Below are 25,453 nucleotides of genomic sequence, written 5' to 3'. Positions count from 1 at the left end.
GGGATATAGTGATGCACAAGTTGTGTGTGCGTTAGTTTGTCTTGGTGCGAAACGTAAGCACGTGTTTATTTGCCGGATGGTTTTGTCATGGTTACTAAATTAACCTGCCAAAAATATTTTAAAAAAAATACAAAATCACTTGCACGTACAATTCCTTTAAGATATCTTCGGTGTTAGTGTATTATCTTTGAAAAGTACAAAAAAGTCCAAGTTTATGTCGCTCAATATTATGCAAAGTTTTTTTGACGTAAGATCGGACTTGGACCTGTCAATAATATCGACATTTTCGATGAACAATCCCGGGTCCAAACTCTTCATACTCCTGCCTTGAGATGAGATGTTTATCGAATGATGATAGGGACGCCACGATAGATCCGCCTAACCAGGCAGATTTATTCCGTTCTGGAGGGGCCATAACTTTCAAGGGAAGAGGTGCCAAACCCATGATTTCATGCATAAGTCTTTCTTGAAATCCTTAAAAAGCAATGAAGATGTGATGAATGTTTCTTACAACACAAGTTGTTGCATTTGTATAGTTTTCTCTTTAATTTTCTTTAAAGAGTAATACTTCCTTAAAAAGAAATCAAATTATGGTGAGTAAAAAAAAAATGAACGTACCTCGAAACATGGTGGATGCTCCTGATAGTATTATGGTATAAAACAGGTCTCGGCGAGTGCATATATCACAGGCCAGGATACTCTCATTCACCAAGTGATGAATTCCCTTAAAATCCAGACCTGCAAGGTGAAGTTCTTAATTTTGAAAAGTTTTTATATATGTCCAAAAAATTTTCAGTGGGATATTGGCGAATTGCATACTAGTATTTTTACCGCAAAAATGAAAAAATAAGACTTTATTGTCAACATTTAAGAGACTCTAACAGCGGATTTTCTTGTTTGATCAGTACAGGTTCGTTCATGTTTCAGTTTTGCTGGTTTCGGTCAGTTCTGTTTGTTTTTCGTCCCTTTTGTTTCCTTTTCCAAAAAGAAATCTGCGACTTAAGATGCATGTACATGTATTCCTTATCAACATCGTTGAAATGGTATGCATTCAGTTGAAAGGCATCACGGATTCTACCCCATTTTATGCTTTTGTCACATTTTCCGACTGTTGGTAATCGGTGGTGTGAGCGTACATCGCTCATTGTGCCCCAACATCGGCCTAAAGTATCAGTCAAATTATCCAGCGATGGGGTAAACGATGGGCAACCAATGCCTTTTTTGATAAAAATGGTGTGTTTGCCGGCCGGACTTGCAAAGGCCGAGCTATGCATTGCTAATCATAAAAACGATGTTCCAGGTTAATCGGCCGATGTATATTACATCGCTCATACATTGGTGAAAATCGTTCGTACGTCGGTTGACTATGGGCCATTGTTTGGTCGAACATCGACCGATGTCTGATGCCCACCACTCAACCCCTCGATGATCTCAGATTCAACGGACACTTGACGATGCTCGGCCAAACATTGGCCAATTCTTGAAAGATGTGTTAATGATGGGTTGCCGATGAGGAGCGATTTGGGGCATCGGTGGAGACATCGCTGATTTTTAACTACAACTTATTTTCTACCGATGACCCCCACCGATTCACCAAATGGCCTCAGTCACCGTCCGATTACTGTAGGTGTCCGGCGCGCAACCATGCCATTTTTTTTATCAAAAAAACGCATCGATTTCTCATCATATACCCTATCACTGCGTAATGTGACTGATACTTTAACTCGTGAAGTAAACATTACACAATTTAGATACTCTCTCTCTCTCTCTCTCATGCATTTTGAAAGAACAAATTCTGTCATCACTTTGAAAAACACCATAACATTTACTAACTTAAAAGAAAACGTAGAGACGTGAATAAAAATATATTTTCCAGATTTAATATAATTAATTTACCTAACAATGACGGTTGAAACAAAGCTTCCGGACACATAAATCTTTCGGTGTTCAGTGTGAGTTTGTTCCCATCAGGCAGTGTGTAGGATTTGTCAAGATCCGACGAGGTAGAAGCGGTGCTTCTGTCTTTTTCAACATTAAAGCTGACATAACACAGTTTCTCCTTCATATCCCTGACCAATTCGATCTCGGCTTCAAAAAGAAAACGGGTAACCAAGTAAGTCAACATGAATCAGCTTCTTCATTTCCCAGACCAATTAATATCAACAATTAAAGAACGATTAAAATATCGTACTTTACATGTACATGTATTAGTTGAAAAGTAAGTAACCGAATTCATTTTCCATTAATTTTCCCAATGTGAGTAAAGAACAGCGATTTCTTTTCAGGAAGAGTCATGTTTTAGTCACATTTCCCGGCCGGTGGCCGTAGACCGGTGGTAATCCGTGGTGTGAGCGATGCCCCAACATCGGTCCACATCGGCCTATAAGTCTTTAAAGTACTTAATATCAGTCACATTATCCAGCGATGGGGTATACGATGGGCAACCAATGTGTTTTTTTTTATAAAAATGGCGTGGTTGCCGGCCGGACTTACAAAGGCCCAGCGATGCATTGCTAATCATAAAACGATGTTCCAGGGTAACCGGCCGATGTATACTAGTATTACATCGCTCATACATTGGTGAACCCCCGATGACCTAAGATTCAACGGATGCTTGACGATGCTCGACCTTATATCGGCCAATCCTTGAAAGATGTGTTATTGATGGATTGCCGATGAGGAGCGACGTGGGGCATCGGTGGAGACATCGCTGGTTTTTAACTACAACTTATTTTTTACCGATGACCTCCACCGATTCACCAAATGGCCTCAGTCACCGTTAGATTACTGTAGGTGTCCGGCCGGCAACCACGCCATTTTTTTTTTTTTATCAAAAAACGCATCGATTTCTCATCGTATACCCGATCACTGGATAATGTGACTGATACTTCAATTGTCTTCGATCATTTTTTGCAATTAAGGCAGGTACTTATGTTGAAAATGAACTAATTAGACTCAATATACACACTTTTATACTTATTGATTCTTTAGTCCGAAATAACTGACGTTTACCAGGCTTTTTCACGATTTTCTTATTTTACGTTTTCCTGGCCAGCACGTAAAGTATCGAAATTGTGAATAAAAAACATTTAAAATGGACTAATGATTCTTATGATATATTTTTCCCTAGTTCAAAATGCACGTTTTGTTCGTGTTTAGAGCTTCCTAATTATGAATGACAGAACTGTAAGCCATTACCTGATGAGGTGAAGGAGTAGCCTTTGTTGTGTAAGAGTCTTTGTAAGTGTAACGTTAAATCTCGTCCTGCAAGTTCCACGCGTCTTCTACCAAGTAAGTCCGGTACAGCTAGCAAAGAAAAAAATAGATTTCTAACAAGTACACTATATATATATATTTAGGTCAATGAGTTTACCATGTGACCAATTTATAAAAGAATCTAAAGAAGGAATATCACCTTCATAAATAGGGTCGACATGGCACACTCCTTCTCCCACTGTTACAATAGTTCCTGACGTACGGCCATTAGCGTACATGGAGAGGATCCCCTGGTTCATTACTTGAAAGCCAGGAACATGAAAAGATTCCATCATAACCTGTAATAAAGTTTTCCTTCGATGACTTTTTTGTTTTATAAAATTTCTTATCTCAAAAAGTAAAATAGCATGTGCGGTTAACGATGTACTGAACGTATATTTCTTTGAAGGTAAGTTGGGAACACCTAAATTGATAATTTTATTGGCAAATATTGCTCTATATCTTAAACACAATTTTCATTTTTGTTGATACACATGAATTCATTACATACTATTTTATATATATAGCTTACCTGTATCATTTTTTCTCTGTTTCCTATCGGATTCAGTGTAGCATCTGCCATCAGAACAGGGCTATCTTCAGATTTGACTCGAAGTTCCCGCTCAAAAGCATACTGCCATATTTTTTCCATGTCATCCCAGTTCGTGACGATGCCTCTTTCGACAGGGTAGGTCAGGGATAGCAATTCTTGTTTTTCATTTAATTTGTCACCAATATAGGTGTCTTCATCGGAAATCCCTGCCCTTTCCTTATATTGCAAGGAAAATGAACATTAAAAATACAACAGCATTGAAAGCATGTTACCATGTTACATAGATGACTCACTCAGAAAATAATTGATGAATTCTTTCATTAAAGGGTACTTCAAATAATGATAAAATTACGACACATAAAAATTTTTAGAATGTAAAATACCTGAAATCGTCGTCGACCAATCGCAGAGGGTCTTAGAATTGCTGACGGAGAATCATCTCCACTGAGCCCCGCCAAAAAACTCCAAGAACCGTTGTCAATAACAACAGCGGAAACGCATTCATCGTCACTTGATGTTTCATACATATTTTATGTGATTATCTGATTATCTGAAAGGAAAAAAATATGTCAAGTTACAGTCCAACGTAGACGTACACCAATTTGGGAAGAATTGCACGTAATATATGAACAAGGAACGACTTTCTTTTCTTTCTTAAGAATATTTTAGAATTTTTTAACATAATTCATGAACACGGAACATATCCTTCTTTAAAAGATAAAGGTTAGTATATTTTTCAACATTAATTTATCCACATTAATAAACATCATTGCAAACAATGATATATTACAAGGTCCACTTAATGTTCAACCAAGCCCCTCTCCTTCTTTTCACCAAAATGTTAACTGCATTGTCAAGGATGAACATCAATATCAATGCAATAACATACATATTGAAAAACTAATTGTGCTTCTTTATTAGCCGACCTGTTTTTTTTATAGTCCTTGAAGCAAATTTATACAATAACTTCTTCATGAGAAGGAGAAAACTATTTCTTTGGCGTTCAACATTTAGATACATGGAAATTCGAATTGTCTTTTTCATAAACTTTTCACATTTTCATTTTCTTCTTTAGAACCACTGGGCCAATTTCAACCGAATTGGCACAGAGTATCCTTGGTTAAAAGGATTCAAGTTTGTTCAAATGAAGTGCCACATCCTTTTTCAAGGGGAGATAATTGAGTAAAATGTAAGACTCATGTGGGGTCATTAATTTTAAAAGCTTCTTCTAAAGAACCAATGAGACCTATAAATAGGCTTCCCGACATTTGTTCCAACCATGATCCTCTGGATAGATTGTGGCCACAATGGGTGATAAGTTTTACAAAAGAAAAAACTGAAAAATCTGTAAGAATCTTCAGTCTTTTTATGACATCACATGTTACTTGGCAGTTCCATGATTTGGACAAAGCAGAATAGAACTGTAAACATCTTTTATCTTTCAATGGGAAGACTTGACCCTGGCACGAGTAGAATGACATCAACTACGCAGACGATTCTTACATTAAGCTTGATCATTTTCCAGCACCAAAATTAGGTTATATTGAGTCATGTTATTCGCTCACCAAATCATGAACTGGCTATGTAACAATCGAAATGTTAATCTTCATATAAAATGCAATCATCCAAAAAGTGTCGTTACAATATGTTTCATATTTCATATCGACGCAAATTTTAATAACGTAAAATGTATCCATCCATCCCCTCCCTACCCCCTTCCTCCATCCACCAACACCACCATATTAAGTTTATAATTAGATTCATGGGGTATCGGTAAAATAAAACCCCAAAATACAATTTTTATATTGTTTTACTTTATTGCTGCAAGGAGAAATCATACAAATGAACAACAAATAATTAACCGTATACCCGGTATATGTAAATGCACTGCCATTTGCAGTAAAATACATGTATTTACCAGTATTTATTCTTTATCTATACAAATATATCATTCAACAAATTGACACTAATATTTTTGCAGAAAATATCTGATAAAGCAGTGTTTGAAAATTCTTTTTGCTGCAAGTAGGCAACATTTTAAAAATACATGTACATGTGAAATACACACAGTTATACAAATTTTATTTATATTGCACTCTTTCATTCCACATCAGAACTTGCATTTCCGGTGAACAATGTTCGGACCATATTCCTGATATTCTGCTGGGGTAATCCAACACTTTTGGAAAGTGGATAGAGACGCTTGGATCGATCCTCCAATCCAAGTCGAATAACGCCTTTCAGGGGGCGCCACTACCTTTACAAAAGACGAAGGAGCCAGTGCTTTTAATGTAGAGCTTAATCTTTCTTCAATACCTGTTAAAATCAACAAAATTGGGAAAAAAGAAGTCTATAAAACATGCATACAAACAGATCCCGACGATTTACATGTAAATATTTTACTTGGTAAAATATAGTATACCTGGACACATTGTGGTTCCACCGGCTAGAATGACATTGGTATATAATAAACTCCTCAGATCAATATCACATGACAAGATACAGTTGTTAATAAGTTCGTGGATCCCACCGGATTCCAAACCTGTAAGGAGAAATTCTACTCATAATCGCAGATATACTAGGATTGAAGCTCATAAAATAACAAAAAAAATCAACTTTATAATTTCCCCTTCTTTTTCACACGTTAAAAGATGCGAGTAATATGAATAGCAGGCATTTTGTATACATGACAAACTTATATTCTAGACCTATATATACCATACTTATACTGTATACTACTAAGTTCAGTCTGTCTTTGAAAGCTTATCATGCAATTAAAAACAAATGAACAAATTTATGATTTGAAAATACATGTGATATACATTAAAAACAGAATGATTCAATTACGACAAATATAGTTTACCTAGCAATGACGGCTGAAAAAGGGCCTCGGGACATCGGATTCGTTCATCCCCTACAGAGATTTCGTTCCCATCAGGTAATGTGTACGACTTCTCGATTTCAAAGGAAGACGATGCTTTGACAAGATCATTCTCAAAATTCTTGCTAACAAAACAGAAATCCTCCTTTATTTTCTTTACCAGCTCCATTTCCGCTAAGAAGAGAATCAATGCACTCTTGTTACAGTTGTTTAATGGTGTTATTGTTACTATGGTAAGAGATGGACTATGGCGCATTTCCTTCGAGATGCAAAATAGCAATGACCCAGGAAAGATGTATATTGCGACTAGACAAACACCTGCGAGAGTTTGCTAATTTTCTTGAAGTTGTTGTTTTTTGTTTGTTGTTTAACGCCCCTCTCGAGAATTTTTACTCATATCGAGACTCCACCACTTGCCAGTAGAGAGCTGCACATTTTGTTCTATACTCGGCACAAATGGCAACTGAGCAGTGAAGGATCTTTTGCGTGCAAACTCCAACTGTAGTAGGATTCAAACGTAAGGAACAACTCCTTACTTCGCAATTCTTGAGCAGATGCTTTAACACTGCGTCAAGCGGTCAACGGTTTTCTTGAGGTACATGTAGGGAGGAGAAAGAAACAACCATCAGAAACCATCAGAAAGATAGATTTAGTTTGTCGGACAAAGGGAAGCAACGGCTCTCGTCAAAGCAACAAGAGCAGCAAGACGGACATAAACGCTGGATAGAAGGTATGACTGGGATATCAGAATGAATCTAGAAAGAAAGTTTTTATTCCCCAACATTGTGGAGACCAACAGACGACCAGATGCAGTATTACTATGTCAGCAGTTGAAGACATTAGTCGAAATAGATTTGATCATGCAATGGGAAGAAAACTTTGAGGAGGCACGTGAGTAGAAGAGTCCTAAATGTGCAAAAGAAACGATATGCAAGACTGTGGGAATAGAGGATGGACTGTTTGACTTTCTGATAGAGATGTGCTGCAGAGAGTTCCCAAAGCAATCGGTGTAGAAGCTGCATGTACGATTGGGAGTATCAGGGAGAGCATGAAAGACAGCAATAAAAAGACTGGAAGAGGTAGCAGAGAGGTCATCCTGCAAGAAATGGCACTGTCGAGATGACCTGTGCTGGAAATTGGAATCCATTGAGTAATTGATTGGCCAACACTGCTGAACCACCAACTGGAAAATCTCATGGTTTAGGGTCGAAACAACCAGTGAAGGAAGGAAACCATTTTATAACGATCGAAACCGACAGTCAAGCACCAGGAGGAAAAAAATGACAGGCAACGATAGACACGCAAAAAAGTACTAAGCTGATAGATAAGCAGAAATTCATCTTCAGTGAGCCTGTAAGTGCGTATTGTTAATCTTGGAAACAGGTGACTTCAGGAAAAGTCTTGACACGGGTACTTAGAGGAAGCTTCCCTTCTATACAGTCCCTGTGACATGACATTGAAATTAGCTATGACGAAACAAAATACTCCGTAATCAGGACCCCCAACTCTCCCGAGACGGGGTGGATGAGAGGCTGGAACAAGGAGGTCTAATAGCATATAAGGACAAAGAACAGTACAGTGTATAAGGATAGTGAGAAGTATGGTGCAACTAACTTTAGATTATGAAAAGACTGAAGTCAAATGTAAGTATGGTAAAGTCTGCAAAAAAAATTAGAAGATTGAGCATTCACCATACACAGCGCAAAGAGGCAAATGGTGAAACAGGAGGATCCTACCCAGGGCACAACCCACAGAGCCAGGAACATCTCTCTGTGTCTGACTGACTGATTGATTGTATGTTGTTTAACGTCCCTCTTGAGAATATTTCACTCAAATGGATACGCCGGTGGAGAGCTGCAAATTTTGTCCTATGCTCGGCACTCAGGGCTTTGAGCAGTGAGTGAATTTTTTCGTGCCAGCATCTACTGCAACACGGGACCTCGGTTTATACAGTCTCATCCGAAGGACCGGTCTCTACGTCCCATTGAACGGGATTTGAACCCGTGACGTAAGGATCAACTTACTTCGCAACTCTAAAGCAGTCGCTCTAAACACTGCGCCACTCTACGTGTTCGAGGCAATTTAATGGAGATACTAGCCAGGGTCTGCAGACACAAAGGAATTAAGAAAAGAGGCTAAGAATATCTTGAACAAAAGGAGATGATAATTCAATACTGTTCAAAGAAATGGATGGGGTATTTACTGTACACGAATCACACACTGATTCACTGAAAGAAGAGCTTCTTACTCAATGCCCCGATGAGATGAAAGTGGATCCATCAGAAGTTATGAAGGATGTGAAGGAGACTACATGTAAAGAATCGAAAGAAGTGATCAAAAGATGAAGACCAGGCTCAGCTCCCGAACTAAGTGGGATACTGTACATAGCGTACATAAGAGGTACTTAACGTAACTGAGGAAATAGCTGTAATTTTCACGAGTAATCTAAAGGAAAGGGGCAATACCAGTATGCTGGAAAGATGCAGACTATTGCAGAGGGAATTTTTTGTTCCGAAAGAGAACTCTAAGACAGTCAACAAGTTAAAACAATACCGGTATCTTTGAATTTGGAGGCGAAAATGTTCATGTCAGTGCTAGCAAAGCGAATAACAGGGTTCGTGTTGGACAAGTGATACATAGATATATCTGTTCAAAAGGAAGACATACCAGAGTAGTAAAGATTCTTACAACACATAAATTTCAAAGTATGGTGCAACTATCTAAGATTATGAAAAGACTAAAGTCAAATGTAAGTGTGGTGAAGTCTGCAAAAACATTCGAAGATTGAGGATACACCAAACACAGTGCAAAGAAGCAAATGGTGAGACACATGAGGATCCTTCCCAGGACACAACCCACAGAGCCAGGGACATCTCTGTGTCTGACTGATTGATTGCAAGTTGTTTAACGTCCCTCTGGAGAATTTTTCAATCACATGGAAACGCCGGTGGAGAGCTGCAAATTTTGTCCGATGCTCTTCACTCAGGGCATTGAGCAGTCAGTTATCTTTTTCGTGCCAGCATCTACTACGACACGGGGCCTTGGTTAAGACATTGTACAGTCTCATCCGAAGGACTGGTCTCCACGTCCCACAGTGGCATTTGAATTCGTGACGTAAGGATCAACTTACTTCGCAACTCTAAAGCAGTCGCTCCAAACACTGCGCCACTCTCCGTGTTTGAGGCAATGTAATGGAGAAAGTAGTCAAGGTTTGCAGACACAAAGGAATTTCAAGAAAAGAGGCTAAGATTATCTTGACCGAAAGGAGATGATAATGTAGGAGTGACTTCAATTCAATACTGTTCAAAGAAATTTATGGAGTACTAGTATTTACTGTACATGAATCACACACTGATTCACTGAAAGAAGAGCCTCTAAGTCATTGCCCCGATGAGGTGAAAGTGGATCCACCAGACGTTATGAAGGATGTGAAGGAGACTACATGTAAAGAATCGAAAGAAGTGATCAAGATGAAGATAAGGCTCAGCTCCCGAGCCAAATGGGATACCGTACATAGTGTATTTAAAAGGTGCTTAACGTAACTGAGGAAATTGCGGTAATTTTCCGAGCAATCTCGAGGAAAGGGGCAATACCAGTATGCCGGAAAGATGCAGACTATTGCAGAGGGAATTTTTTGTTCCGAAAAAGAACTCTAAGTCAGTCAACAAGTTAAAACAATATCTTTGAATTTGGAGGCGAAAAAGTTAATGTCAGTGTTAGCAAAGCGAATAACAGGGTTCCTGTTGGACAAGTGATACATAGATACATCTGTTCAAAAGGCAGATATACCAGAGTAGTCAAGATGCCTAGAACTCACAAGTGTTATAAGCTAACCCATCAAGATCTGGACCCAACATGCTGACGATGAGTTGGCGATGGACCTGAACTATATACCAGAGAGGGTTTAGTGTTCTCAATTGCTACTTCGGAAGAATGCAGATCCGGTTCATTGTCGATGGATGACCACTGCATCCTGGCAAAGAGTGGGGCAAGAAATTATAAAGGGATTTACAATCTTTCCTATCCTGTTTGTTTAGGGAATGGGAATAGTGGTCAAAACTGAATTAAGAAAAACAAAAGGGCCAAAGATGGACTCGGTTTTTAATCAGCCACCAGTCAGAGGCTTTTAGGAAGATCTCAGTGACAACAACAGCTGATATATAGTGAAGACATCACATTGGAAGATTGTATTTTCTGTACACGCATGACTGAGGGCTATTGAGCAGTGAGGGTTCTTTATCGTGCCAACGCCTACCGTGACACGGGGCCTATGTTTTTAAGGTCATATCCGAAAGACCCGTGACTTTAACTTCTAGTGCCGAGCGCTTGGCGACGGAACAGTCAATACCTATGTTTACGTCTTAGGTTTGACGCGGCGCCGCGAACGACATTCGAACCCGGGCCTCCCGATCACGAAGCGAGCGCTCTATCACTAGGCTACAGTGTGTACACGCATGAAGTTCAATCCAAAGAAATCGAGATGTCTCGTATTGAGAAAGACGTGTTTCAACAGGCTAGTAAAGATTCAAATCTAAGGAGAATAGATGCCATCAATAGTAGGAAACTCAGTTGAATACTTTGGAAAGTGGTTTAATGAATCCCTCACAAAGGTAGCATCTTGGACACAAAGAAGAAAGCACTTTCTTGGCTGAAATTGATTTAATGGAAGTGGATTACCTGGAAAATGCTAGTATAAAGCATCGTCGGATTGACCAGCATAGGATACTACCAAGACTTATAGACTGCACCTAATATATGAAATTGCAACTACTACAGCCGAAGCCATGGAAAAGAAAGTGAGTGGGTACCTAAGGGGATGGCTAGGAGTTCCATATTATTTAAATCGATTGGAATCTACCGCAACTCAACTCAATTACGCATAGAAGTTACCGTTGTGGTTAAAGAATTTAAAGTAGCCAATGTCGCTTGGTAAAACAGTATACCAAGCAGAGATTATATTATACTTCCGTAACATCATTGGAAACACAAGCACTGGCGAGAGAGCATCGGAATGTAATACTTCCAACAATCATCAAAAGCACAGGACTTGGAAAACAGGAAATCTGGATGAATTGGAATGTATCGGACGGGAATTAACATGAGCAGAACTGTGGCGGAAGGCCATGTACATGTAGCGATGACAATGGGGAAATACAGATGGCGACTTTAGGCAAAAGCCGTGCTGGAGTTGGCTTATTTCCTGGATTTAGAGAGGAAAAAGAAACGACCATCAGGCATGAAACAAAGACAAATATAGTTTGTGAAAAAGGGTGAAGCAACTACTGAATCAAGTGCAGCAAGGCGGAAATTAATCTTCAATGGAGTGAAACGCTTGGGAGCTCAAAGTAAATCTAGACATGAAGTTAGCTTTCCCTACATATAACATCATGGGAACCAATTAACGACCATAAGCAGTAATTAGTGTTCGAGCAGTCAAGACGTTGCTCGCAATGAAGCTAACGTGCCGTGAGAAGAAAATTGTAATGAGCCACATATGAAGAAGGACCTTAATTACGAAGAAGAGACTTCAATTTGCCAGTTTGTCGGAATAGAGAATAAATTGTTTGGCTTTTTACGATAGAAATCGGCTTCACAGGGCTCCCAGCGCAATCGACGTGGATGCTGCTCACAAGATAAAGAGTATCAGGGCAAGCATGCAAGAAAAAGAATAGAAGAGGCAGCAAAGCTAGAGAGATTATCCTGCTGGATATGGTGTCTAGATGATCTGTGCTGAGAATCGGAATCCATCAAGTAATGGATTGACCACCACTGCTCAACCACCAACTGGAGGATGTCATGGTTTAGGGTCGAAACATCCAGTGAAGGGTGGAAACCATCAAAGCAATTAGGAATTACTTATACTAATATGGATGTGCAAGCTTCAAAATTGCCTTCAAACAAATCCTTTTTCTCCATAGCAATGCCTTGTTAACGATATTGTTATTCACAGTTCATAATCTCCATGTAGTTAGTGGTTATTCATACATGTATTCTCAACGCTAGGATGGGGTCATAATAAAGAAACTTAATAATAAAGGCAAGCATTGCCAAGGTTACTCATGAAAGTTTTGTGGTTTTTGGGCCTCTTTAAAAGACACGTATTCTTTCAAGATTTTGTAATTAAAGGCATGACAAAGGATGTATTCGCTTTAACAAAAGAATTGACCTATAGGAGAGATCAATTTCCCGGAAAAAGTGACATTTAAAAATGAATCTTTATTTGTTGTTTTCTACCGTATATATGTCTAAATTTTTTTAATTTGTATTTATACCTAAAATTTATTATTTACCACTTTACTATAAACCTCCAAAGTTGATCGAAACACCATTTTGTCCGTTAAAGCGTTGATTTTTGCATGAATTTTGGCCTTGAAGTCCATCAGGGCAGGCCTGCCCCTAAATAAAATTGTGATATTTTGATAGGTTAGGATGCAAGGAATAATTTAAGATAAGATTTTTTTAGGGGCACCTCTGGCCTGGGGTCGAAATTCACAAAAAACCTACAAAAAATAAGGAAACCAGATTTTCATAATCTGCTTTAAATTTATGCCTTCCATTCTTAGAGTCAGACTAGCTCAGTTGATAAATGCGCTGACTTTTATACATGGGATACTATCTTTTTCAAAGTCGAGGGTTCGAATCCACCTGGTACAACACACATAAAGTTTTAAATTTCGACTTTTCAAAGACTATTTTATTTTTTTTATCCACTTGTGTATTTTTCCTTCAATTTTCTATCCCTTATGCATGCCCATTCTTGATATAAGAAACACTAAAGAGATATCAAATCGTAACAATCCAATGTTTAGTTGTCAGTCAGGTGGAACGAACCTCAGTATAATCACACTTTCTTAACTCACTGTGTGTTACTCAATACGAAGCATTGAGCTGCGATGAATTTCAATTGTATATATTCCTTAAAATTTAATCACATTGATTTTGGCTACATATTTCAGTAAATGCACTTCCTTTGATTTCATTTAGGCCTTTATAATTTGCACACATTAATGACAACTTTTTATTATATCCACAGATAAATAGCCTAGACATAAAAAATAGAATTTCAGAAACAGTAGACATTACCTTTATGCACAGTGAAAAGTAAAGACAAAAAATCTATTATTATATTTGGAGATAACAACTCAGAAAATCAATAAAAAGGGTTCCTCCTATCTCTACTCACTGAAATAAAGATTTAGGAAAAACAAATTGTTATATGTATTCAACCTAATGTCATTAATCAGAACGGAAATCGACAGGCTTTTTGTAGAGAATAAAACCAAGCCCGGTCCTATAGGTCAGATCCCTATTTACAACGAAGTGATCCTTTCGTCTGATTCTAATCTCTTTGTTGCACGTGCCTTTGATGATGAAATTTCAAATGAGATAATGATATATTCTTTTTTCTTAATGAATTGATTCACATTCAAATATAGGTCTTCATATTTTTATTCCATCTTTCAGATATACATGTATACTAATACATACCAGATGTAGTGAATGAGTATCCTTTCTGTTGAAGAAGTCTTTGTAAATAAGAGGTTAAATCTCTCCCAGCAAGGTCTAGCCTTCTCATAGCTGAAAGAACTGTGTACCCTAAAGACATAAAACATATAAAGAATATGTTTATTTAAAAAAGATTGCATCCAATTTTGTGATAAGAACTACATGTATCTGAAACAATATTTGCTTCCATACCTTCGTATATTGGATACACTTGAGCAACACCCTCTCCAATATTCACTACGGTACCACATGCTCTTCCTGAGGCAAAAATGGTGGGTATACCGTGATTTATCACAAAGAAACCAAGAACATTAAATTTTTCTAACATAATCTGAAAGAATAGGTTAAAAAGATAATCAAAAGCAATATTCGAGAAATTGTCATTACTAATTTATTGTTTGTTTGAAGCCAATTTATTAAATGATTACCTGTGCCATTTTTTCGCGATTTCCTACTGGATTCAAGATTGCATCCGTGATGAACACATTCGTTTTATCAGACTTTGTTCTGAGTTCATTTTCAAAGACGTGCTGCCATATCAGCTCCATATCATCCCAGTTTTTAACTATACCTCTCTCAATGGGGTAGCGAAGGGAGAGAACTCCTCTTAGGGACATAGCCTTATCTCCCACATAACGGTCGGAGTACGTGATACCATGTAACTGTTTCTGTATAAAAAGTGTCTGCATCAAAACAACTCCTTAAAGATATTGACAAATTACTAGTATGATGAAATTTTTAAACACTGTATTTAAAATAATTAAATTAAATCACCTGGAATCTGGGTCTTCCTACAACGGATTCAAAAAAGGACCGCGGAGCATCGTCTCCCGCAAAGCCCGCCTGAATGGATCCGGATCCGTTGTCAATGACGACCGCACTCGACCAATCACCATCATCGTCACTCATGACATATATTTCTAATCTTTAAATGAAATGGCCTAGATTCAGTATAAGGTCTGTATGGTTTTAATTGTCGATAGTTAGCGTTCGAGATTAATCAGTCCTGAGCGATCAGAATAAAAAAATAAACCTAGATCCTGTCTATACTTTATTGTGTAATTTCTACCACCACCAAATCTTTGCTTTTCAGACAAGAACAATATTCTTTCATCAATCTTCTCTGATTTGCAAGTGTATGGACGTAAAACATAAAGGGTATTTTGTTCCAAACATTTTTAATGATGATGGAGTTATCGTATTGCAAATATTGAATTTACTGGTTCGATGTACCGGTAAATGCAAAATTTATTTCGTTATTAGATTTTAATTAGTTCAACTTTCTTCCTTACATGGTTAAACCGGTAGTGTCTGGTCTAGAATTGCTAAGTAAGGAGTTGATCCTTACGTCGCGGGTTCGAATCCCACTGTGGGACGTGGAGACCGGTCGTTCGGCTGAGACCGTATAAACCGAGGGCCCGTGTCGCAGTAGGTGCTGGCACAAAAGATATCCGTCCTTGCTCGGTGGCCCTGAGTGCCGAGCATAGGACAAAATTTTCAGCTCTCCATCGGCAAGTGGTGGCGTCTCCATATGAGTGGAAAAATCTCGAGAGGAGTGTTAAACAATATACAATAATTCAATCTTTACAAATGCATGAAGTTGAATTTTATTATTTTTAACATTTTTATTATTTTTAGCATTAATGGAATTGACCATAACAAATCCCGAAAAGTTGTTATTGGCTCATGAATTGAATGTTTAAATTACAAACAGAAAATGGAAGCATGTCTCTTCGAAAAATATTGTAACGTTTAACGCTCCCTTTTGTTTTTTGGCCTCAGTTCCCACTATAAATACTGAATTTAGGGAGACTCTTTTTATTAGATCATGACAAGGAGTACTCGGTGGGCGTGACTGGTCATCACGGGATGCTTAATCCTCCGTGGCACCTGATCTCACATCTGCTGTTTTTAACGGTCGCGTTTGCTCTGTTCCGGATTAGTATTGCTTGGAGCTTTGAGCTTGATTACTATTCATTATCTCCATATTTGATGTATAAGATTGACAATACAAATATAATAAACTTCTAATATAATTGTGTATTATAATACTTTTCTTAATTTTTAATCATCACACATAATCTTTAGTTTGCTGTACATTTGCTGTATATATATTTTTGCAACCAGTTCGATAGATCGGGGGCGTGTATTGTTTTGTCCTGTCTGTCTATTTGTCTTTCTGTTGTCAACTTTAACCTTCGCCATAATTTTGAACCATAAAAGATAAAGGCTTGTGACCTTGACTGCGACCTATATGTTCAAAATCGCTTTTTCGAACCTTCTCTATATTTTTTGAACTATGAAAGAGAGAGACTTTATATTTGGTATACTCATTCTCCATTAATAAAGTTCTTTCTTTCAAATGGCACCAAGGTCAATGACTTTGTGACCTTGACTGTGACCTACATTCTAAAAATAGCTTTATTTTCCGAACTTTGTTTCCGCCGGGCGCATAGTGTTTCACAAAGACACATTTGTTTTGTTCATTTCGATGAACTAGATATATATGAACTCCGAGCCTTTTAGAAAAAAAAAACATATAACTGTACAACTTGCACATCCAGAATATAATCAAATGGTCCTTTAACTGTAGTTATTTGTTGGTTCATTGAATGCATGTAAGATGCCTTTGTACAAATCAACAATTATCTCAGAAAGCTACGGCTAACCTTGAGTACTATTTCTTAAAATAGAAATGATTGTAGCACAGAAATCAGTGAGCCATATCACATAATTATGGTTCTAACTGGTGACCTTAGAAATCTCCCCGGAAACAAAATTTACAATAGGTCTGAGGTAAAATAAATCGTTATTTTAAAACTTTAAAAGACAAATACAAAAATTTAAAAACACAAATACAGAACAAGTAAACCTGATATAATTTATAAAGTAATTGATTTTTAGAAGAAAAAAACTTACTTTCAGGGATTTTATGGTGTTCAAGGTGTACGTCAAGCACAATATTAAAGGCCATAACAATTTTACGTATGAACGAATATGATAATGGATACCTTATTCCCAAATATGGATTTGTTTATCGAAAGGTTTAAAAAGCCGGACATTAGGTGTGGTCCTATATAAAGTTAAAATGTATTTCAATATTTTATAATATCAACATGACTACAAAAAGTATTTTTTAAAGTTTTCGTCATTTCTTATCTCTGCCTGCCAGTGTAGAAAGAATAAACAAAGCCAGTCATTAATTCCACTATTCCAGTTGGGTAAACTATGATTATGAATTAAAATTTTCATTAAATTATAAATATTTGGTTAGGATATTTAACCATATTAATTATTGTTATCGCATGTCATCCTACCATATCGTTAAATTGTCCTTGTAATCTGAAACTTGCTGCAAAATCTTCATAACATTCTTATTATAATTTCGTAGAAGACCAACTGTCTTGTCCATTTCTCATTCGAATGTTTGTAAACAAGCCGAATAAATTAATATGCAGTATGGTGACCAATAACGGACTAAATCTGCTTCTTTCTTTGCCTGCACTTTAAATGTCATAACCCCTTTTCATAGTGCTGTCCGAATGCTAAATTATCGAAGGAACAGTAGCTGCTGTCTTTTTTATATAGAGGAGAAATCAAGGTATTCGCGGGCGGGTTTCGATATCACGACCTTCCGATCATGGTGCGTCTAAGTGCCTTGTAGCTACTGAGTGAGATACTCTGAATGAGTGGCAGTTTGAAATATTGTGAAGGTTTTCATTAATTCGCTAATTATTTTTGAAAAAAAAGTTGCTCCTTGTGTTGATGTTACGTTCTGAATTTTAAATGCACTAGTAGGTGGAGATCGATAAATTCGATATTTACAACATAACTAAGTTAAAATTATTTGTAGGTATTATTTTTTCTGTACACGTCGCAGTGTTTTAAAATTGTACATAATAAATTTTCTCTTTGTGCAAAAAATGCAAAAAATTATGAATTGTAAATTTCATGGCCTCTTGTTTAAAGCACGAACCAAAGTTATTTGAAAATTTTAGACATATATATACGGTAGAAATAAACTAACAAAAATATACTGATTTTAAATGTCATTATCCATAACTAAGTTAAAATTATTTGTAGGTATTAAACTGTTCTCTCCTTTTTAGACATATATATACGGTATATATTGATTTTATCTATGGGTCAATTATTTTGTGTTTTATGTTGTGAATATCCAAATTTTAAGTTTATATATCGTTGACGTTACTCTCTAGCTACAAGTATTCTTTATCACCTTACCACATTGGTGTCACTTGTCATCTGCAATATGGTAGTGAATCTACAATTATAACATCGTCGCAAACCATGGTCAAAATGTACGATCCTCTCCCAATCCGAGAGCTATATGCGGACTCCGGACCGTGGCTTCAAACGATGCAATCGATAAATGAGTTACAATTTTGGCAAGATCTTTCTTAGCTTCCGTATTTTTATATTTTAAGGTAAACTCGTCTATTGTTTGTAGACCATATCACTATTACATGAGATTCTCGGATAGACGGTCTGACAATAACTGAGGGATCAAGTAACTGTGAACAGTAATATAATGTACGTATATAGATGAAATTAGATTTTAGATCATTTGTGTACTCGTGCTGTTAAATATACCAAAGGTCGAACCTTTCCTTCCTTTCCACATCTACGAGGATGGTGGACCATACCCGACATGCCCAATTCAAAATGTTTTTTTTATTGAACTGATGTATGCTGTTTGGCTCTATTGCTTTGTACTACTATTATAAAGTGTTTAGAATTACGAAGGTTGCTAAATTTTGCTTTTTATGCGCCTGGATCGAAAGATCCGAGGCGTATATTGTTTTTGTCCTGTCTGTCCGTCTGTCTGTTTGTCTGTTTGTATGCAAACTTTAACCTTCGCCACAGCTTTTGAACTATGAATGACAGAGACTTCATATTTAGTATGAATACTCCACTAATGAAGCTCTTTCAAATGATACCAAGGTCAATGACATTGTGACCTTGACAGTGGCCTATATGCTAAAAATAGTTTTTTGTGCAAACTATAACCTTCGCCATAACTTTTGAACCATAAAAGATAGATACTTCATATTTAGTATGCACACACCACTGATTAAGCTCTTTCAAATGACACCATGGTCAATGACCTTGTGACCTTGACTGTGACCTGTATGCTAAATATAGCTTTTTTGTCGGCAAACTTTAACCTTCGCCATAACTTTTGAACGAAGAAAGATAGAGACTTAATATTCAGCATGCATACACCACTGATTAATCCCTTAAACATGACACCAAGGTCAATGACCTTGTGACCTTGACTGTGTCCTATATGCTAAAAATAGCCTTTTTGAACCTTCACCATTACTTTTGAACTATGAGAGATAGAGACTTCATATTTGGTATGCATACTTCACTAATCAAGTTCTTTCAAATGACACCAAGATCAATGACCTTGTGACCTTGACTGTGACCTATATGCTAAATATATATATTTTTTTAAAATTTTGTTGCCGCCGGGTGCATAGTGTTTCTCAAACACACCTTGTTTTTTACTGCAAAGGTAATCAGCAAATGTCTGACACGGATGATGAATTCGTCAACAACATCGTTGCAGATCTGGGATCCGGGAACTGTCACGTAGGATTCGCTGGCGATGAAAGACCATGCTCTGTATTCCCAACTGTTCTTGGACGCCCCAAACATCGAGAGGTATATGAAGAAAAAGTGTAGCTCTGCTGTCAGAGCAGTTATTGTTTATTACGCTGTACCACTCCTATATTGAGAAAACATCGCGAACATTTTGCGGCATTAAATGAGCCATCAATATAAAACGGTTTTCATTAGCTCTCGTCTGACCCAAAGGCTTGCAAGTGAGCCTCTCCGACCAAAGACTGTCCGGCATTCGTCTGTCGTTTGTCTTTTTTTCGACTTCTTCTCAAGATCCACAAGGTCAATTTCAACCAAATTTACCACAAAGCGTCCTTGGATGAAGGGGATTAATTTTTAAGTTTGTTAACGGGAAATTTATGCCACATCCTCTTTTTTAAAAGGGGGATAATTAAGAATTCATAAAATTTCTGGTGGTATCACAAGAGCGGAACGAAGTTTTACGCAGGAATGCGTAAGGAAATGTCATGATTAGTCATATTGTTATATAAATAACTATCCTCATTTAGTGTAGTTTCAAGTCTATTACATTTATGACCCCTTGGGGTAGTACTGAGCCACGACAGGAGGTTTATACCATAGGAATATATGTAGGGAATTCTCTTAAAAATCTTCTTCTCAAGAACAGCAACAAAGTCATCATTAGTCATAATCATATAACAGGAATATCCTCAGGTAGAATAGATTCAACTTTGTTCAAAACAGGACCACTTTGGGTTGAGAGACACTAAAGGAGCACACAGGAACAAATAGGTAATATCTTTATATCACTGCAAGCGAAATGCGGTCTTTGACTGTCATCTTTGACAGCAGCATGTATCATTTGTTTCCTCTGAATATCAACAGGCGTCACCAGAAGTCGGTCTGTTTGTCGGTGATGAAGCCCAGGCGAGGCGAGAAATCCTGGCTATGACGTCTCCCATTGAGCGTGGTATAGTTACAAACTGGGAGGACATGGAGCAGCTATGGCAGTACATCTTTACTAGTGTGTTACGGGTATCTCCAGAAGAATTCAATGTTTTTAACTCTGAAGTGTCTTATGTACCAGGTGCTTGTAGAGAAATGATGTTACAGGTGAGCTTTTATTATCTGGTTTTATATGTTTTTCCTCGTGTTTCTTGCAAAATTCAGAATTTCAATTCTGAACAACAACACTTTCGAATGATTTAATTCTACTGCACCATGACCGCTTACAAGAACTTAGGTACTGCGACATTTTTACATTTGAAATTAATATACACATGTTTAAATTATATAATTTTGAATCCCTTTACAGTTGTTAATGGAAAAATTCAATGTATTAGGCTACAATGCCCAGCTGTCGGGCATTTTAGCTGTCATGGGATATGGACACACCAACAGCCTCATTTTGGAATGTGGTGATGGTGTCACAGAGGCATTTCCGGTCTACGAGGGTAAATAATTGAACACAATAATTGAGATTTTTTAAATTTTATGGTTGATGGTTAAGTTTCCTCACACATTTTTAGATAAATACCTGCAAAGCCTACAAGTGGATAAAGAATTTTTTTTTGTTTGTTTTGATTTACTTTACTACTAGTATTTTCAGTTCATCACGGCTGATGAGCGTATGCTCCTATACCCTGACGTTAGCGTTGGCGTCTATTACAAAATTACCATTAGCTCTACCTGGACCAAACTTGCATGGACGAGACATCAAAGAATAGACACTTTCAGACTTTCTTTGGAATGCTAGATCAGACCTACATTTTCGAGATCAGTGAACATGGATGCGTTCAAGATCGAAGCAGCTAACCACTACGACCTTGAACGCAGCTCGAATTAAAGATGATGGAGCAGGAAAATTCCCAAGTCACTTAATTGACTTGTTTGGATGCTGGATCTGACCTACATTTCCAGATGAGTGATCAGGATGTTTTTGGAGTAGCTCTTCAATTATATGGCTTTAGTTATGATAAAACTTGCATTGGTGATTTGGCTACAAGGATGGACTCTTTCACATTTGCTTCGGGTGTTTCGAACAAGTCCATTTCCAAGTAACAATAACTCGGACCTACTTTAACCGAGCTGCTAGGGATTTTTGATCTTGGGATACAACACTTACTATAGAGAAAATATTATATGATTTGCCTTTCTTATAGATAACATTCGTGGACGTGAGCTTTGTAATCTTTTTTTTTTTGGGGGGGGGGCTTCATTATTCTAAGAATAACCATCATTGACGTTTCACGAAGTGTCTACCTTATTTGTTCGCCATGCAAATCATTCACATTGTTCTCTCTTCATTTAGGACACGCTTTTCCCGACACAATAAAAAGAATGGAGATCGGTGGAAAAGATGTAACAATGAATTTACAAAAACTGATGTACGAAAAGGGATATTCCTTTACTACATATTGTACGTTCTTTAAGAAAATATTCCACATAAGTTTTTTTATTACGGTAGGTCTGTTAAAATGAAATGAATCTAGACAGGGATTAATATTGTAATCTGAATCAATTGAATATAAAAAATGTCAAAATCTCTACAATTGCAGAACAATAAAGAAAGTCATGTATTTTTAAAAATTATATCGTGTGCCAAATTTACTAATTAGCTGAAATAGATACGATTAGAAGACTGAAGGAAGACCATTGTTCTGTGTGGCCCGATAGCAATACCCTAGACACAGCGACATCGTCATCGATGCAGCTGGATACATTCACTTTACCAGACGGTCAGCAAATATCCATCGGCGAAGAGAAGTTTAAGGCCCCTGAAATACTGTTTCGTCCATCTTTACGAGGTAGCGATGTCCTTGTATAAAGAGTAAATTGATAAAACTATGATGAGAAGAAAATGAAAGGTTGTACTATGTTTAACATACCGGTAGTTCTACCCAAAGTTCGTTTACAGTACCCATGAATATTAATTTTCCTTTATTCTAAAGCTATACATGTACTCATTTGTTGATGCATGTAAAAGGAATTTTAGATGATACCCTTCAATTAGAATGATGACTCAATCACTGACGTTGAAATATTATGATTGTTATGTAGCGGTCCTCTAAATAAATTGCCAATTTTCTTTTTTATAGTAATCCCAAAGAATTATTTGTGAATAATAACTACATGTAAATCTAAAATCATTAAAAAGAAAGCAAACGATACAGTTATCGTTCTGGTATTTTTAGGTTATGGCTTTGATGAGGAAGGAGGCGTCCAGGATTTAGTGCACGCTTCCATCCAGGCCTGTGAAGCTGACTGTAGATCAAATCTCTATTTCAATGTACTTCTGTCGGGTGGAACAACATTATTGCCTGGTATGTCTCCATCACCATACTTTTTAGCTCACCTGGGCCAAAGGCTTTAATGACTTTCACCATTTCGGATGCCACTTTTTTCGTTGTTTGTCGTCAGTATAGTTTTGTTTAAACTTTAGATTTAAACTTTTAATGTAACAAAATTTTTTTCTGCACCATTGGGTAAAATTTTGACGCAAAAGATTCAACAGTAATGGGATCTGTTTAATTTTTATGAAGTAATTCTTTTCTACTGAACAAACATCGAACATGTGTTTGTGTGTGTAATTCGCAATCTTTTCCCGTAGGTTTTAAAGAGCGACTTTTGAAAGAACTCAGCAACAAGGCCTCGTGTCGAGTCAAGGTGTGGGCGGATCCAGCCCGTAAATATCTGGTGTGGATTGGTGGGTCCATTTACGCTTCTTTGTACGTTTGTCAGTCGAAATGGATCACCAGAAATGACTATCACGAATTTGGACCAAATATTATACATCGAAAATGTCAACTTTCAGCGTGCTAACTCTAAAAAATGTTATTTTGTGTCGACAGCATAAATTTATTTATGTTGCAGAAAAAAGAAAAACTGACATAACTTTTGCAATATTACTAGAGTATATGTTTGTTTATATGCATAATATATATATGTATAAATATCCTGTTGTATCAACTATGATAATCTTATATAAGCATACGTTTGAGCAATATAATTTTTCGTTTGTACGATTTCATTTGATTTTCAATTGTATTCCATAAAAATAAATTTTATATGTTTCCTATAAATCATTCAATAATTTTCCATCGGAATTGTATTTTTTAAAGTTTGTATTCTATATTGTCGATTGTATTGTAAATGAAACTGAGATTTCGTCCTATCTTGTAGTTTTCTTTTTATTCAAGAGGTCCATTATATAATACATCTTCATACACTTAATGCATGACCATCTGATCAATAGTTACTTAATGATAAGGAATGTTAAGCAGATCTGTGAAGAAACACAACAGACGTATCAAATATTATATCTACAAGCGTAGATAAATATACTAGTAGTAAAGACGGTGAATAAATTCTGAATTTTGAAAATAGAACGGGTGAAAATTGCTTTTTAAAAAAGTCCATTTTTAAAGCAATCGGGTATGACTGATGCATTTAAACCATCATAGTAAGATACACGCTAAAATATTGAGTAGACACGTAGTATAACGGGGTGGGTGGGTGTTCAGGTCCCCCATTTTCCCAAACATAACTACATCTATTTTAATTCCGAAAATGTTCATCAAAAGACCCCCCCCCCATTTTTGGTGCATCAAACTGAAATAAGGGTAATATAGTAGTGAATGAATGCAATTTGTTATTGAAATATGTTGAAACATCTCCCCACCCCCACCCACCGGGACGGTATTTTCGAGTATGAACATTTTTTGGCTTGTCGCGTTTTTTTTTTTTTTTTTTAAGGTAAGTTGACCTTTTCTTCACTCCTCCACTCCACCCCTATTCAAAAATGATGCAAAGTTCCTGTTTGGTCCTTATGAACAAACACGAAAAAGTCTCGAAAGCAATAATTCCAAAGGCAAAGATCCATAACTTTCATATGAGTTGAACTACTCATATGAAAGTTATGGATCTTTGCCATGTTACACGAAACAATTAACTTCTTGATCTGTATCAGTCCTTAGCATTACAAGATTTCTACCTCGCTTTGGACTGGGTCTGGTTTTGTCAGATATCCAAATTTTTAAATTTATTTATGCACAAATAAAAATTAAAGGTAGATTCTCAATTTCTAGTCAAGAACTCAAGATGCTGTCAAAATTTTACGAGCGTTTCACTCGATCAGAAACATTGAAAATATGCCTTTTTGTGATCAAAATATATTACATGAATTAACTGCGCTAACTTTACAAACTCTATTAAACAAAATCAATCAATTAGAAAATATTAAATCATTGAAAAATGTAATATATTTTTTTTAATGTTAATTATTAACACATGTATACTTTACTGTATTGCAGACTGGGCAGGTTGATTTTACTATAAATTCAAAGCAAAACCTTGACGTTTTTTCCTTTTAAGGGGGTGGGTGGGTGGGAGGCGTGTACAGGCACTATCAAGATGCATCGTCAGAGAAAGAACTCTGTTGTATGTATTTCTCTGTTACAACGGTACAATGAAGAACTCGACCTTATTCGCGTGTTTATTACACTGTCAATGTATAAATACAAAAGTAGCTTGGAATTATATTATTTTTATTTTTGTAAATAACTTATTGGCGACGAAGAACCCTTTATTTCAATATATTGATTAGTTAACACGTTTATTATCAGAACTATAAACCAGAAATGTAAGGTGAG

The 25,453-nt window shown here is 36.8% G+C and overlaps 2 protein-coding genes across 3 annotated transcripts; one reads left to right on the top strand and one right to left on the bottom strand.

The window, feature by feature from the left end:
• Positions 1-125: 125 nt before the first annotated feature.
• Positions 126-17,589, bottom strand: LOC134241839 (uncharacterized). Its single transcript, XM_062723866.1, has 15 exons — positions 17,480-17,589; positions 14,970-15,120; positions 14,624-14,863; positions 14,388-14,526; positions 14,178-14,285; positions 6,672-6,863; positions 6,231-6,350; positions 5,925-6,124; positions 4,192-4,332; positions 3,788-4,024; positions 3,416-3,554; positions 3,199-3,306; positions 1,897-2,088; positions 619-738; positions 126-474 (listed from the first exon to the last, which is right to left on the bottom strand). The coding sequence occupies exons 2-15, from the start codon at positions 15,102-15,104 to the stop codon at positions 269-271; spliced, it is 2,277 nt and encodes a 758-aa protein (XP_062579850.1). The 5' UTR covers positions 15,105-15,120; positions 17,480-17,589; the 3' UTR covers positions 126-268.
• Positions 17,590-18,641: 1,052 nt separating this feature from the next.
• LOC134241810 (uncharacterized) lies at positions 18,642-23,868 on the top strand. Of its 2 annotated transcripts, none has more exons than XM_062723831.1 (8): positions 18,642-18,746; positions 19,735-19,883; positions 20,688-20,915; positions 21,118-21,256; positions 22,114-22,221; positions 22,421-22,609; positions 22,997-23,125; positions 23,413-23,868. In XM_062723831.1, exons 2-8 carry the CDS (start codon positions 19,746-19,748, stop codon positions 23,622-23,624), a joined length of 1,143 nt encoding a protein of 380 aa, XP_062579815.1. In that variant the 5' UTR covers positions 18,642-18,746; positions 19,735-19,745; the 3' UTR covers positions 23,625-23,868. The 2 variants fall into 2 exon arrangements, with proteins under 2 accessions (XP_062579815.1, XP_062579814.1); XM_062723830.1 differs by having other exon boundaries at positions 18,644-18,750; positions 19,743-19,883.
• Positions 23,869-25,453: the final 1,585 nt, after the last annotated feature.

This window comes from Saccostrea cucullata, unplaced genomic scaffold (assembly GCF_032062105.1).
Source record: "Saccostrea cucullata isolate Sc308-1 unplaced genomic scaffold, CSIRO_AGI_Scuc_v1 ctg7, whole genome shotgun sequence".
Classification (NCBI taxonomy): domain Eukaryota; kingdom Metazoa; phylum Mollusca; class Bivalvia; order Ostreida; family Ostreidae; genus Saccostrea; species Saccostrea cuccullata.
The sequence above is the reverse complement of the archived record's forward strand: the minus strand, read 5'-3'. Positions and strand labels throughout refer to the sequence as shown.